The sequence below is a fragment of the Myotis yumanensis genome, unplaced genomic scaffold, assembly GCF_028538775.1.
Source record: "Myotis yumanensis isolate MYYU_CA2020_CCGP unplaced genomic scaffold, mMyoYum1.0.hap1 SCAF_1, whole genome shotgun sequence".
Lineage (NCBI taxonomy): Eukaryota > Metazoa > Chordata > Mammalia > Chiroptera > Vespertilionidae > Myotis > Myotis yumanensis.
Window position 1 is genome coordinate 80745408 of NW_027223752.1, and position 15555 is coordinate 80760962.

At 40.3% G+C, this 15555-nt stretch overlaps 1 protein-coding gene across 1 annotated transcript; it reads left to right on the plus strand.

The window, feature by feature from the left end:
* The first annotated feature begins 6878 nt into the window (after positions 1 to 6878).
* LOC139003829 (ribonuclease 4-like) lies at positions 6879 to 7331 on the plus strand. The gene has a single exon (XM_070406172.1). It carries the CDS (start codon positions 6894 to 6896, stop codon positions 7329 to 7331), a length of 438 nt encoding a protein of 145 aa, XP_070262273.1. The 5' UTR covers positions 6879 to 6893.
* The last annotated feature ends 8224 nt before the right edge of the window (positions 7332 to 15555 follow it).

Sequence of the window (15555 nt, forward strand, 5' to 3'; positions counted from 1 at the left end):
GTTTATCACATAGTAACATCACTTGCCTATTGTATAACAGTCTATGTACATTTATAGGGAAACTAGAAAATATTCTCTGAGAATAATCCACATTGTTCCTAAAAAAAAGCTCGAATTCTTCTTCCTTTAATTTTCTATAAAAGTTAACCGAGACCCACTTCAAGGAATTGCATTGATTCTTCCATGCTCCTCTCTGTATTTTCTAAATAGTACATAATAATTCCACCTTTAGCCACAAACCAACTAAGTCTAGGGGAATTACTGGTAGGTCTGTCTCCATTCACCTCAGGGCAAAATTGCACTCAACTGCTCTCCTTATAGCTAGCTGGTTTATTGACTTCAATACCTGGAATCCTGACTTTAACAATCTGCTGATTCGCCCTCTCCTTGGTTTAGGATTCATTAGAAGTCCCCCCTTTGACCTCTTTGATCAGTATAGCTCAGTTGGTTGAGCATCATCCCATGCACCAAAAGGTTGCCGGTTGGATTCCTGGTCAGACCAAACCCCTGGTGTTGGTTTGATCTTTAGTCTGGGTGCCTATAGGAGGCAATCAATAGATGTTTCTCTCTCACATCAATGTTTCTCTCTCCTTCTCTCTCTCTCCCCATCTCCCTTCCTATCTGATTAAAATCAAGTAAACATATTTTTTCGAAGTCCATTTTTTTGATAGGTCTCCTATCTTATTGTCTCACCTCAGTGAACTGGAGCTCCTATCCCTTCCCCATGGATGCTACACCTACTTTTAGTGAGGAGTTGGGTATATTTTAATGGTCTCTGTGTGCCAGGACCTAGAACAGTGCCTTATACCCAGAGGAACTTATGTAATGTTTGTTATGCAATTAATTAATAAATGAATGAGAGTGTGAATGGATATTGCTTGCTATGACTGATAGAAAGGTAAATACTCAGTGAGTCTTAAGGAATAGGAAAGAATGTTTGGGGCTGAAAGTTGTGTTCAAGAAACTTAGATTGATTTTCCAAAGGAATGGATTGACAAGAAATGTGAGATTAATGAGGAAAAGAAAATATGCAATTTAGGTGACTGAGGATACCTGTCCTTTTAGCCTAATTTTCCCCACCATACCTTTTGCCCTTGGCAGGAGCCTTTGTTAGTAGAGATGATGATGGGCCGGGGTCTCCTGTTGCTTGTCTTCATGCTGGTTCTGGGACTGACCCCACTGACTCTGGCTCAAATGACAACAGGTACAGACTCTCCCTGGCCCAGCACTATGATGCCAATCTAAGTGGCCACAATGGCAGATACTGTGAAACCACAATGAGGAGATGACAGCTAACTTCACTCTGCAAAGACACCAGTAACAACATCAAGGTTATTAGTGAAGATGAGAATGGAACGTCTTATAAAAACTTTTTCAGAATAAGCAGTTCTCCTTTCCAGGTCACTACTTGCAGGCATAAAGAGGGTCCCCTTGGTCCCCCTGCCGATGCAGAGACACATCAGGGTACAGGGACATAGATGTTGCCTGTGAACATGGCTTGCCTGTCCCTTTGATGAGTCTTTTTTCCATTCCTGGCATTTTCCCCACACACTACAAAACAGTGGTGACTACATTCATTGCCAGGGGCCCAGAAAATGAGCTGCCTTTTGTTTTCTGTTTTACAATATGTTAATAAATAAAAATGTCTCTGAAATCAGTAAGAATCAAAGTCTTCTCATCAATTCTTGACCTATTGATTTTTTTCCCCATCTTCTCTACTCAGGAGCTACCAGAGAGGAGGGCATGGAATACAAATGCCCTTTTCCCTATCAGTTAGTGCCTTCTCAGGCAATAGGGAGGTAGACTTCCCCTTCCTGTGAGTGGAAGGATGGATGTTAAATTCATCTTACAGAGAGAGATGGAAAATTCCAAAGCTCATGGCTGCTAAGCAAAATTTTAAGGAAAGGCAAATTGTTCTGGCTGTCAAATAAGCCAATATAAGTTTTACAAAAGTTAAGCTTTGAGGAATAGTGTTTAGAACTAAATACCAACAGATTAATTAAACTTTCTATCTACCTCCTTCTTAAACTTTCTCTCTCTCTCTCTCTCTCTCTCTCTCTCTCTCTCTCTCTCTCTCTTTCTCTCTAGCACACACACACACACACACACACACACACACACTCCTGCATGAACACCAAAATTCACTCCTAGTATACACTTCTTGTCTTAGGCAGGAGGTAATTTTGAGTTGCTTTGACTAGACTTCTCCCAGGGTATTCTCCTGGTTATTTCATATAAAGATTAAAATTTGATTACTTTGCATTATTTTCTCTTTAAACTTTTACTTTAGCAACAGACGTCAGGCAACTGTGAGGTCTTTGGGAATTTATAGAAAGATTCCAAGCTTATCTTTTATTTTCCTCCATCTAGATTTGTTTTCAATTAAACACATACTTAGGTGAATAGACACTTTCTTTATAAAATATACTAATCAATTCACAGATTTAATGCTTAACTTCCCCTTACCTAATTTCTATCAACAGGTGCCTGAATATTTTATTTATAATTTATAAAGTGGTTGTTAGTAAATTAAAGTTATGAATTACTAATTTTGCTGTCTTGTGAACATATGACTGTACTGGTCACCATATTCACAATGGTATCCTCTCCTGGTGCCTACATTGCCCTGAAATGGGCCAAAAGCCTTGCTTCTTCAATACCCAGGTTATAGATCAGTGTCCAGGTGCCACCAGGGAGAGCCCAGACTCACTGAAAGTATTTAAATTTATGGCGGAAGAAATGGAGAAGTAAATTACTGGTGCACACTCAGCACATTAATCTTTCTTCGTTGAGTTAACCTAATTCAAACTTGATATTACTGTCATTTCCTAAGAAAGTAGGAAGAAGAGTTTTCCAAACCTCTCTTAATAGAAAATTTGCCTTATTGTAAAATCTCAGAAATCCCTTAGGAAGTGAGAAAGGTTCAGATTTTGGCAGAATATTTGGACCCTTTTCTCAGGTTCTCCAACCAGTACTTTCACCCTGATATGATGATGCAGGATGACTTCCATAGAGATTATTGACCTACTCAAAGCCTTTATAGGGAAGGCCACAAGTATGGACCATTATTATATTGAGTGTGCCATAGCTGGGAAAACACATATCTTCTCCAAAAATATGCTTAGAGCATTTATCGTTGCATTCTCTGTTCTGGTGTTAGGGCAAATGACTGTTTCCTAGGAAATCACATGGCAATTGAGTGGGGCTGCCTGCTGACCTGCTGATGGAACTAGCAGCTGGATAGCCATTCCTAGCACTCTTTGCTCTCAGTCTCTTGTGCTCTCACAACCTAAAGCTGCTTAAAGTGAAATGTCATATGACAGGCAAGTCAGTCTTTACATCAAGTGAATCCTTTGAGGAATTAAAGTCCTGGTCAACTTTGCAAGGAAAAGAAAACAAAAACCTCAAAATGCCCAAGCCCTTTGAAGATGGTGATATGCAAGGAAGAAAATTCCATTCAATGTGAAGAGGAAAATTTTCTGTAGGACACAGTATAAATTCTAGTAGCTAAGATATTTCAACTTAAAAACAGCCTTCTAATTTGCAAGGAATACAGGTACTCTACAAAATAAGAGAGAGGGGAATAATAATATACACAATGTGGTGTAGTCATTCATTATTTTATCCAGATTGAAGGAAGCAAAAGAAACTAAGAAAAATAGAAATTGCAAAAATGATCATTGCCAACACTTACTGAGCACTTACCATGTACCTGGCATAATGATAAGTACTTAACATTGATTTTATCATTTATTCCTCATACCATCCCTAGAGGCAGGTATTATTATACTCACTTACATATGAGGAATAATGCTGAAAGAGGTTAAGTAATCTTCCCAAGATCATATAGTTAAAGTGGCAGGGCTAGTTCTTTGGGATCACAGTATCAAAAGTTCTTATTGAGAATCAATGTGGTAGAGTAGAGAAAGCCTTTTGGGCAAGCTCTGACCAAAAAGTATGTGTTGGGATGGTTTGGGGATCATTTCATTTTCTGTTGTAGCTAGAGTCTTGAGATACACCCATTGATGGCTATATTGGACTTCTGTTGCCAAATATTTGTTGATGTCTTATTAAATCAGTTGGTTATTGTGGCTGAGGCTGTGGGTTTGCTCTTGCATGAATAGTTTAGGTCTTCTCTGTAGCCAGTCATCTTTCTAAATCATATCTTGGACACAAAGAAGCAGGATGAGAAAAAATTAGACAAAACCATGCAAAATCAGAGGTGCAAGATTAACCATGCAAGATTAGATTTGGGGAAAATAACCCAAAGTACATGGTTGTGATGAAGCTATTACCCAAATGCTAAGTGTACCTTCAGAAGTTCTATCCATTAATCTAAGGATTATGAGTTAATCAAGCATCATGTCTCCCTGCTACTCTTGTCCCCACAACTGTTCACTTCTCTCTCTTCCTAAGTCTATATAGCATATCTATAGCTGTGGGCACTGAAATGTGCCGTAGAGCTTTCTAGCCTTTTGTATACGAGCAAAAAGTGGCTGTGAATATAATAGATAACATTTTAAAGAATGAAATTGTGTTTGAAACTGGTATGCAGGTCCCTCATCAGCCATTTCAGTCACCCAGACAGTGTGACCTGCCATCATGAAGCAGCATCTTTGAAAACAGAGGACAGTAGTACCCATATACATCAAACCGGGACTTCAGCTATGATCAGCCCTTCGACTACATATGTAGAAATGGGCCTGTATGACCCTCAAATAACTGTCCTTTCTCTTTTGGGTTGCTGAGTTCCTGTTGAGTCAGAGATTAATTTTATTTGCTCTAGTACAGCGATTTTCAACTGGTATGCTGCAAGAATTTTTAAAACATGCAATACCTGACTATTTAGTCAGGAGCACTGACCTCTTTTCCCTTAGATTGTCAAATTAAAAAATGACAACCAAAACAATAGTTGCTTGGTGTGAATGAATCAAAATTATACCTATTTATTTTGTCAGATTGACAAATAATATATTTTTTGGTGTGCTGCAGAATTTAATAATTACTTTATGTGTGCCATGAGATGAAAAAGGTTGAAAATCACTGCTCTAGTGAGTCAGCCCTGTCTCATTGCCAGGGTCAAGATTCACAGTTCATGAGTTCATGCCAATCCCAGGAGAGACCGTTAGATGGCAGCATCTAGTTCAGTGGTTCTCAACCTTCCTAATGCAGGGATCCTTTAATACAGTTCCTCATGTTGTGGTGACCAACAACCATAAAATTATTTTAGTTGCTACTTCATAACTGTAATTTTGCTGTTATGAATCGTAATGTAAATATCTGATATAAAGGATGTATTTTCAAATGACCCCTGTGAAAGGATCGTTCGACCCCCAAAGGGGTCGCGACCCACAGATTGAGAACCGCTGAAGCTAGTTGGTGTTGGTAAGCGATTCCCACTTCCACTCCTCCCCTATCCCACCCATGATTAAACTCTGTTGCTAGAAAGAAGCAACTCTGAACATAAATGTCTTTAATATCCTGAATATTTGGACAGTGGAAAGAGAGAGGGAGTAGAAGATGTGGGAAAAGCACTGATTTTAGAGTCAGATAGGTCTGGGTTCCTTCCTTTCCTCAGTCAATAGAAGCAATGTTCTGACACTATATGGCAATGCTTTCTTTGTTGTGGCTCTGAAGGTTTTTCTTTAGTTTTTGTGTTGTTTTTAAACTCTATAAAACATATGTTTATTTTCCACTGCCAAAAGTGCCAAAAGGATTCTGCAACTAGAGACAACAGAAAACTAACAACAGCTATTGACAAGATAGACACAGCATGAAGGATACATGCATGATGATGGATTATATCACCAGGACCTAGTTTGTGGTTGTGCATAGAAACAGCAAGGAAAAAGGACAGTCTAAGTCCTCTTTTGTGGCGATTGTGCTGTTGACATTTATTTTTAAATGTCTTTTATCAGTCAGTTCCACAAGCCATTTTGTTTCATTCGTTCACCAGTTCCCTCGTTTTGTTTATTAGTTCACTCAGTCAATATTTATTATCTTCAGAGCACTTTGGCTGGATACTCTGTGTGTTATTTTTTATAGGATTAACAAGATTTCCAAAATGACTTGATTTTAATACCATTAAAAGAATGCCAACTTGGTGAAAAAGGTGAAGGAACTAAGAAGTACAAATGGCCAGTTTTAAAAATAGCCATGGGGATGTCAAGTCAGCGTAGGAAATACAGTCAGTAGCATTGTAATAACGATGTATGGTGTCAGATGGATGCTAGACTTATGTGGTGATCACTTGTTAATGTATATAAATCACTATGTAGTACACATGAAACAAATATATGTCAACTGTAATTGAAATTTTTTAATTTAAAAAAAGTATAGACACATGAGAGGAGAGGCTAACCCTAAACATTACTCTATCCTTTTTTTCCCTACATCTTCCTCAATTCCCAGATGTCAGGAATTAAAATCAGGTCACAAACTCTCATTGGCATATCCTATCTATCCAAACCTTTGGGATTCAGAGTCTTCAGGGAACAAAACACTCTCTAAAGATCACATGACTAGATAATTTCCTCAAGAGACAGACAACTCCAGTGTCATTTAGATCTGCCTTTTCACACCCTGGCCATACAGGACATATACACCTGGGCTTCCACCTGTTCAGTCTCTGACCCAAGTCACTGTACTGGCTACAGCACCGTCTCTCTATGAAAGAGTAAAGCTCTTGCTTTCAGAGAAGATCATATTTGCAAACTTTTAGCTCTTGGGGAAGCTTTGATGAGAAAAGTTGTGAGCAGAGAAGTGGGGAGGAAGAGTAGACTGTAAAGTTGGGAAATATCAACTTGCCATTCTCCACACCTCTCTCTGGTGCCCATTTCTTACCTTCCTTTCTCCTTCCCCTTTGTTTCTCTCCAGGCACCTCCAAAATAGTGATGGCTCTCCAGAAGACCCTTTCATTGCTTCTGCTCTCGCTGCTGACCCTGCTGGGGCTGGGGCTGGTGCAGCCCTCCTATGGCCAGTTCATGTACCAACGATTCCTGCGGCAACATGTTGATTCTACACAGAGAGGTGTCACCAGCTCGTACTGCAACACGATGATGGAAAGACGGGGGATGACTAGGCCTAGGTGCAAGCAATTCAACACCTTCATCCATGCAGACATCGGTGCCATTAACAACATCTGCAGGACCCCCAATATCCGGTGCAAGAATGGCAAGGAGAACTGCCATGAGGGTGTAGTGAGAGTCACAGACTGCAGGCTTACAGGAAGTTCCCCTCAAAACTGCAGATATCAGGGCAGGGGCAGCTCTAGGCGTGTTGTCATCACCTGTGAAGGTAACGCCCCGGTTCCTGTGCACTTTGACGGATAGATACTACCCAAGGGGTTAAGGCCCCATGGTTGACCTTTTACTTATTCCTTGAATTGCAATGAGTAATGCATTTGAGCTCTCTCAGGCTCTTTCTCCTCTGCTTATTACTCCCTTTTCTCTATATAATCCATTCTGTTAAATGCATCAATGAGAAATGGAGACATAAACGTATAATGGGACTGGGCTTTCTGTAATAAAATGTTCTACAAACTCTTCTGCTTCCTTTTATAATACTGGTCAGCTTAGCTCTCTCAAATCCTATCCTCTGGAATGTAGTCATTATGTGTATGATGTAGCATTTCAAGTATTTTAAGGTGCTTCCATCTCAGTTATCTCATTTTAATACCACCACACCACTGTGGTGCTCATGTTGCTACAAAAAGGGCCCAACGTTAAAGGATTTGCTGAAGAACATGAAGATAGTAGAAAAGCTGACACAAAAAATCCATTTCAAAAAAAAAAATCCATTTCAACTGGCTACTAATCCAGGGCTTTTCCTACTTCATCACAGGGAGTGCTTTAAAAGTAACTGCTTTTTGATATTCTCAAAAGTCAGCTGTTGGGGGAACCATTAAAAATTCAGAAATATGAACTGACAAAATAAGAGCTCTGTCTGTATAATTTGACAACCTTGTTATGTTTGTACCTATAAGATTAGGAAATTATACAGGACTTTCTCTTTCTCTTCACAAACTTTTGAATCACTGTAGTAAGTCAGAGTATTAACAATGTACTAGATCATTAAGACTCACTCACTCTTCCTGACTAGAAAGGTTTTTCATGTTTTCTTTGCAATAAAGAACTCCAACCGCAGATACCTGTGAAGATGGTGCTGTGGTTCTTGTGTGGAATTTTTTTCTTTTATCCTCTTTTAATCCTTTTCTAGTTTATAAACATGCACCAACAACTTAATATCCTCATAAACTGGTCCATGTTTAAAACTATTGGATCAATGACCACAACACAGAAATATTTGTGTCATTTACTAAAGACAATTCTCTTACCCCTCCCTTTTCCCTTTGATTATTTTGAAATAAATTGGGGAACAGAGATGTATGAAGACACTAGCAGTTAAAAAATGAAAGTATGTATGTGAGAGTGTGTGTATGTGCACGTGAAAGGACTAAACTGAACATATTTGAATTGCAGCAGATACAAATTATTTATATTTAAGGTGTGCAACCTGATTCAGTATACATTTGCATTGTGAAAGAATCACTACAATCAAGCTAATTAATGTATCAGTTAACTCACATGGTTACCAAAAGTGACCCCAATTTGGATTGTTTTCAACCATTCTTTTCAATACTACTGACCATCATAGCTTAGCCCACCAGTTTCTTCTGACTACATATTGCTTTCACACCATTGTAAAGTCAAAAAACCATAGGCATGAAAATCCTATATAATAAAAGCGTAGTATGCAAATTGTCCCCTCGACCAGGAGTTTCTCGGGGAGTTCGACCAGGGGTCGGGGCCAGCTGGGGGAAGGGAAGGAGGCCTCGGGCCTGCGGCAGCAGGCGACTGGGGGAAGGGAGGGAGTACCTGGTCAGCAGCCGGCAGCCAGCAGCCACTAAGGACCCTACCAGTGCAGGGATTTTGTGACCTGGACTTCTAGTTTATAAAAAAATTGTGAATCATGTTTGCTAATCCATGTCACCACACTAAAACTTAACAACTAACCAAATTTCAGCCTCTTCCAGAGGTGAAATTTTAAACCAGTCAATTTAGAATTATCTGGTCAGCACTGATGAGGTAATCTGGCTGATAAGACCCTCTGCCTTCCCCTGAATTAAGGTGCCCTTGCTTAAAATAATCCAGTCTTCTAACTATGTAGTCCCACTGTGCTGGACTGCATATCTGGTGCTTTGGCCAAGCGGGGCACGCTGTGCTCTCTGTTCCTAAAACACATAGATAGGAAGGTAGTCACTGTACTGATGCTGTACTGTGTCAGGAACAAATTGTGTAAACAAGGCTTTGTAACTAACTTTGTAGTTTTTGCAAATAAAAACGCTGTAACTCCTATAGTCGGCACTGCAGTTCAGCCCTTGCTTCGGCAGGGTGCTGTAACTGTAGTCGCTGGCCAGCTTAATAAAGGCTCCTAAATCTTGATCTGAGTCCTTGATGGTCGTCTCTGTGGGTTGCCCCATAACACCACCCTCTTTCTGCCTATAAAAACCTTCCATTTTGTACAACTCACCAAAGCACCTTTCTGGTTGCTAGAAGGCATGCTGCCCAATTCCTGAATTGCTTATACAGCCAATTAGATCTTCAAACTTACTTGGTTGAATTTTGTTCTTTAACTCCTGCCCCCAGAGCCTTGCCATTCCTTTGTACCTAGAGGACTGTCTTTGATGTATGACCCCTTTGCTCCAGGCTCTTCTCAGAGTGACCCCCAGTGTTCTAGATGAGGAGATAAACAGGTGCACAGAGTAAGGCTGTCCCCTCTTCCCCCTCCACCACTGCCAATCAGTTGGAACACTGCACTTCCCTCATATATTCCTTTCTTAGCTCTAAGAAAAGGGAAAGGACCTGACTTTGCTCTTTAGATTCACACACTAATCCCCATGGACCTGTGAATGTGAGTATGGAATCTGAATAGGGCAAGCTAGAGTTAGAAGGGTTGGTACTGAGCATGGCTGGGGGAAAGGCACAAGAACAGCGGAAGGGGTTTGCTTTACCTTCTAGGTGGTAGAGTTGAGAATGCAGTGATCCAACTTGTAACAAGCAAAGACCCGAATTTAACTCAGCATTAATCTCACTAATTCAACCGCCCTCCCTCCCCAATATCTTCAAGCATAATTCATTGAAACAGCTTAAATCTTGGTCTTCTCATCCTGTTTAGGCCGTTTGAGCTAGGGATAGGGTGCCACAAATGAGAACCTGCCTATTCCTTATTCTGTGCCTGATAGAGCACTGGAGACCCTCAAAAGTGCTCTCAGGCAAATTCCATTAGACTCTCACAGGTCAGTAAGGGAGTTACTATTAGGCTCATTTGAGGACACCAATTCTGAGATATTGAGAATCAGGTTGGAGTTTCTGTAGGGCCAGGTTAACTCCTTGTGGTCACTGAGGACAGAAAGCTGGTTTAAAGGGGAGACTATTTCAAATATCTCTAGTCCCTGATTTTGACCAGAGTAGGTCCTGTGAGGGCAGTTTCAATCTTGGTACTTGGTTACTTAAAACACTATTTCAAAACTTTATGATGGTATTTTTACTGGCAAATCAAGATCATTCAGTACGATAATAATTAGGAAAATGGCCTCAGAGAAGGCAAGTGGGCAGTCAGAAGTGCTACCATGTTTCAGGCAGGCATTGGGGAAGTGTTATGAGGAAGTCAAGATGAGATAAGCACCACTTGCAGAGTCAGTTTTAATTGCAGCCTGGGATTTCAGGGAGCCAAAGCTTCCTGCTTGGAAAATGTTTCCCAAGTCTACTCATCTTCTACATTCCCTTAAAGCAGTGGTTCTCAACCTTCCTAATGCCGCGAACTTTTAATACAATTCCTCATGTTGTGGTGACCCCCAATGTCATTGTTACAAATTGAACATAATTAAAGCATAGTGATTAATCACAAAAATAATATGTAATTATATATGTGTTTTCCGATGGTCTTAGGTGACCCCTGTGAAAGGGTCATTCGACCAACAGGTTGAGAACCGCTGACTTCGAGGAACTTATTAAACACCCTTGGTTACCACAGCAGTTTTTGTAAAGGCAAACTAGCTCAATCCCTTGGGGACAGAGGGATCCATGACTGCAGACTATAGGGAAAATCCTGAGCCTCTCCACTTCCCTCCTTCCAGATGGTTTTGACTGGCTTTTCACTCAGGTTCCTTGCTTGCCACACCAGAATCCAGAGTTGTCATCCTTCAACTCTCAGTCTGAAAACAGTGCAGGAATGGCTGCTGCACTGCCCACCTGCCACAAAGCACACTGGCTCCAGGCCAGCCCCAGGGCTCTGACTGCTCTCTGATCCCTTTAGAGGGGTGTTAAGCAATGTTTGCAACATTAATATTTAACACAAATCTGCTGGAGGACTGCTGTTGCAAGTTACTGTCCTAGGGTGAAAGACAGGAAGTTGGGAGCTGGCTAGAAAGTGAGCTATTTGAGAATGTCTTGTTTTAGAGCAGTGGTTCTCAACCTGTGGGTCGTGACCCCTTTGGGGGTCGAATGACCCTTTCACAGGGGTCGCCTAAGACCATCGGAAAACAAATATATAATTACATATTGTTTTTGTGATTAATCACTATGCTTTAATTATGTTCAATTTGTAACAATGAAAATACAACCTGCATATCAGATATTTATATTACAATTCATAACAGTAGCAAAATTACAGTTATGAAGTAGCAACGAAAATAATTTTATGGTTGGGGGGTCACCACAACATGAGGAACTGTATTAAAGGGTCACGGCATTAGAGAGGTTGAGAACCATTGCTCTAAGTAATTCTTTTTCTCTTGATTTTCTCTTATTTATTACCAAGCCTAGTCTTGCATTCTGGGCAAAAGTCTAGATATGCTTGGAGGAAACTACTTTTTCCTTGGTGGAGGAGGGGATGGGATGGTGGTATGGAAAGCACATTTTACAAATAGTTTTATTGAGTATAATTGCATATTTTAAAACATACATATTTAAATTGAGCAATCTGATGAGTTTTGACGTATATATGTTAACACAAAAACATTCAGACCTGCAAAGAATTTTTGTGAGTTTATTTGAGCCAAACTCTTGACATATGCCAGGAAGCAGAACCTCAACAAATTGAGATAATGCTCCGGAGAATGGTGGGTTACATCTATATTTATACACTAGTGTCCCAGTGCATGGATTTGTGCACATTGAAAGGAAATTAGTTAGAAGAAATATTTTAATATCATTATTCTCCTTTTCTCTATAATAGAAGTGTCAACCAAATTCACAATTGACAATGACAGATTGAAACACGTGTGCGATTGGCACCAGCGAGAGCTTTATATGTATCGTGCATGCACGAGTCAACGTTTATTTTTAAATTTCCAGTGCATGTCATATGTGCTGGCTGGTCAGTTGGATGGTCAGACTGACATACAGTCAGTTGGTCACTTAGCCTTTTATATATATAAAGGTCGGAGGATGAGTTATTTTTATTGGAATTATGTTTCTCAGGTTGCAAAGTCCCATGCCCCTTAACACAGTCCTGAAAGAAGTGTAGCTGGGGGTCCACCAGAGCCAAAATCAAGGCCAGTGTTCAGAGCCTCTGTTCCATGTTGCAGCCAGGCACAGTTCAGGATCAAGGAGAATCAGTCTATTAATTCATTGTGTAGAGACAACATGGCCATGGGCCACATGGAAGAATGCAGGAGAATACACCCTGTGAAACAGGAGTCCCAAGAAAGCTAGAGGGCCAAGGGCCAAGGGCCAACAGAGAGGGCTCCTTTATCCAGGAGTTTAAATATTCAGGTTTCTCAAATTTGCAGTGGCCACTAACTTGTTCCCTGGTGTGACTGACAGATAAGCACCTTCTCACGTCATTCAGACCTTACTGGGCATGTGTCCAAACTGCTTTTGTCCAGTCCCTTACCCATTGATCTGTGGGGAACAAATTTGGAGAATGTTAAATTACAGCTATCTAGCAAGGCTGTATAAAGGGCATGCCTATATTATCTAGTCTTCCCTTTACTTCTTTTCTGTTACCTAATAACCATCCCCCCTCCATGCTTATCTTCTTTCTCATCCCCTTAAGGTCTTCTTAATTAACAATTAACAAAAAATAAGGCATCATTCATCTGAATGGTCATAGTACCACTGTTACATATCTTAAACACCAGGTTCTTGAGTCTCCATGTCATAGAAATAAGCACTGAACTCTGTACAAGATCAGGCATATTGATTTTTTGCAGACAGCTTGTACACAAGGGAGGGACCAGTAAAAAGAAGTTGAGCTATCTAAGGGGTTCTTGTGGATGACTTACATAGGGGCCTTGGTGTGGATGTAGGACTTGGGAATGAGGAAGAGATCAGTTATCCATGATCGATAGTCACTTGGTAGTAGTTGATCCCGGGGAACCACAAGAAGGTTTCCATGGTCAGTGGGCCACTTGGAGGGCCTGTAAAATAATGTTTGCACAAATATTCTAGTTACTGATGCAGGTTGCGGGTCCAAGGACCTGAGGGTTTGAGACCCTCTGTGGGTTCTCAACTTCATACAGGAAAGAATTCAAACACAAGCCAGCAGAGAGTTTAAAGTGAAAGTGAGTTTACTAGTGAAGCCATGAGACAGAATGAGTACTTCACAGACAGAACAGTCCTCTTTACAAGAATTGCTTCCTGTATTAAGGCTCATTTAATCAGGATCTTCTGGGGAAAGAGATGAAGCTCTGTCAGACATTTTGTGTTCTTGTATGGGCTTTCCATGACTGATCAGGGCAGCTCAGGGTATGTTGTTTAGCATGCTAATGTATTAAAATGATTGCATTTTGAGGGTAGGGATTACCTTTCTCAATCCTCGACGTTCCCTAAAATTAACTTAGTAAACTTTACTTAAAGTTTTAAGTCTTGCTGAAACCAGTTTGGCTCAGTGGATAGAGCGTCGGCCTGCGGACTGAAGGGTCCCAGGTTCGATTCCGGTCAAGGGCATGTGCCTGGGTTGCGGGCACATCCCCAGTGGGAGATGTGCAGGGGGCAGCTGATCAATGTTTCTCTCTGGTCGATGTTTCTAACTCTCTATCTCTCTCCCTTCCTCTCTGTAAAAAATCAATAAAATAGATTTTTTTTAAAAAGTTTTAAGTCTTAGTTAAACTATAGGTACTTTGAATAAAACTTGATATCATACTTAATAACGATATTATTTATTGATAAAATTAAATTCCTTACAATTTACCTTACAATATCCATAAAATTAAATCATGACAATGACTGACAAACACTAATGTGAACAATGGCCTTGCGTCTCCTTGGAAAGTTTGGGTAAGTCAGGTTTGTATGTTGTTGTTTTTACTTTTAGGCATGATTCCAGGTTCTCATCAATAAGACAACTTCTCAATTTACTCTTGATAAGGTTCGTGCTTGAAAATGATTGTTTGAATAAATATGTAGACCTGTTTAAGGAAAGAACAGCAAATGCTAGTTTTTTCAGTTGATTATATGAGTCAGGAATACTATTCCAGGTGTTAAAAATCAACATATCTTCCTTCTCCAGGTCTTTCAAAGCAGACCACTTGTGCTGTGAACTAAGTTCACATTTGTGTTTCTCCAATATTTCTATATCAGCACAAAGACGTTCAAAGTTTGAGCTCCACAGTTCTTTGTTTTTTAAATCCAGCAATTGCATTTCAAAGTTGCCAATGTCAATATTAAAGGGAGAAAAATTTAATTCTGTTACAGTAGCATTAAGAGGTTTTTTAACAAAGGCTAACATCGCTTTGCTGTCTCTGAGTTCCTGAAACCTGTTGAGAAAAGCTTCCCTCATATTTAAAAGTGTTGTTTTTAAATAGCAAATGTCAATATCAGAATTATTTTCTTGGCGATGTTTCAACAGGCTTGGAAAGTGAGTCAAAGTTTCCCTTTCAAAATCTTGAGTAAAAAAAGATAATTTGTTTTCGAATGAAATAACTTCTTCTAACATCGAAAAAAATGTTTCGTTTTATAATAATAAAGCCACCAACACAAAATAGTTACAATTCTTAAATTGATGACAAAAATACCTGTAGGATTTGCAGCTGGTTGGAAAAATACAGGTAACTTTATGCTTTGAGTAGGTACTTTTGTCACACGCGCGTGATTTGGGGACGCAACTAGCACGAATCACTACACAATGAGACTGCTGACTGACTGGCTCACTCAACTCGTGCATGAGTCGAGCACGCCTCCCCCGTGCTGTGTATCTCACTGCACACCTGCACCGTATCTCTCCCGTCTCCTGACCAAACCACACTCCCCACTTCTTCTAACGCCACTTGTTCAAAATAGACTCTCCCAGGCCGAAAACCAACTTCTGCGCATGGGCCACGAAGTTTCAGTCGCACTGTACGTGCACGCCCACACATGGTATTTTGTGGAAGAGCCACACTCGAGGGGCCAAAGAGCTGCATGTGGCTCGCGAGCCATGGTTTGACAACCACTGGGATAGGGAAGGGTATGGGAGAAAGAGAGACAGAGAGAGAAGAGAGGGGGGAAGGGCTGGTCCTTCTTCATTTTGAGGGCTTCTATCTATTTTCCAAAGGCGTGGGTTTTAGAAGAG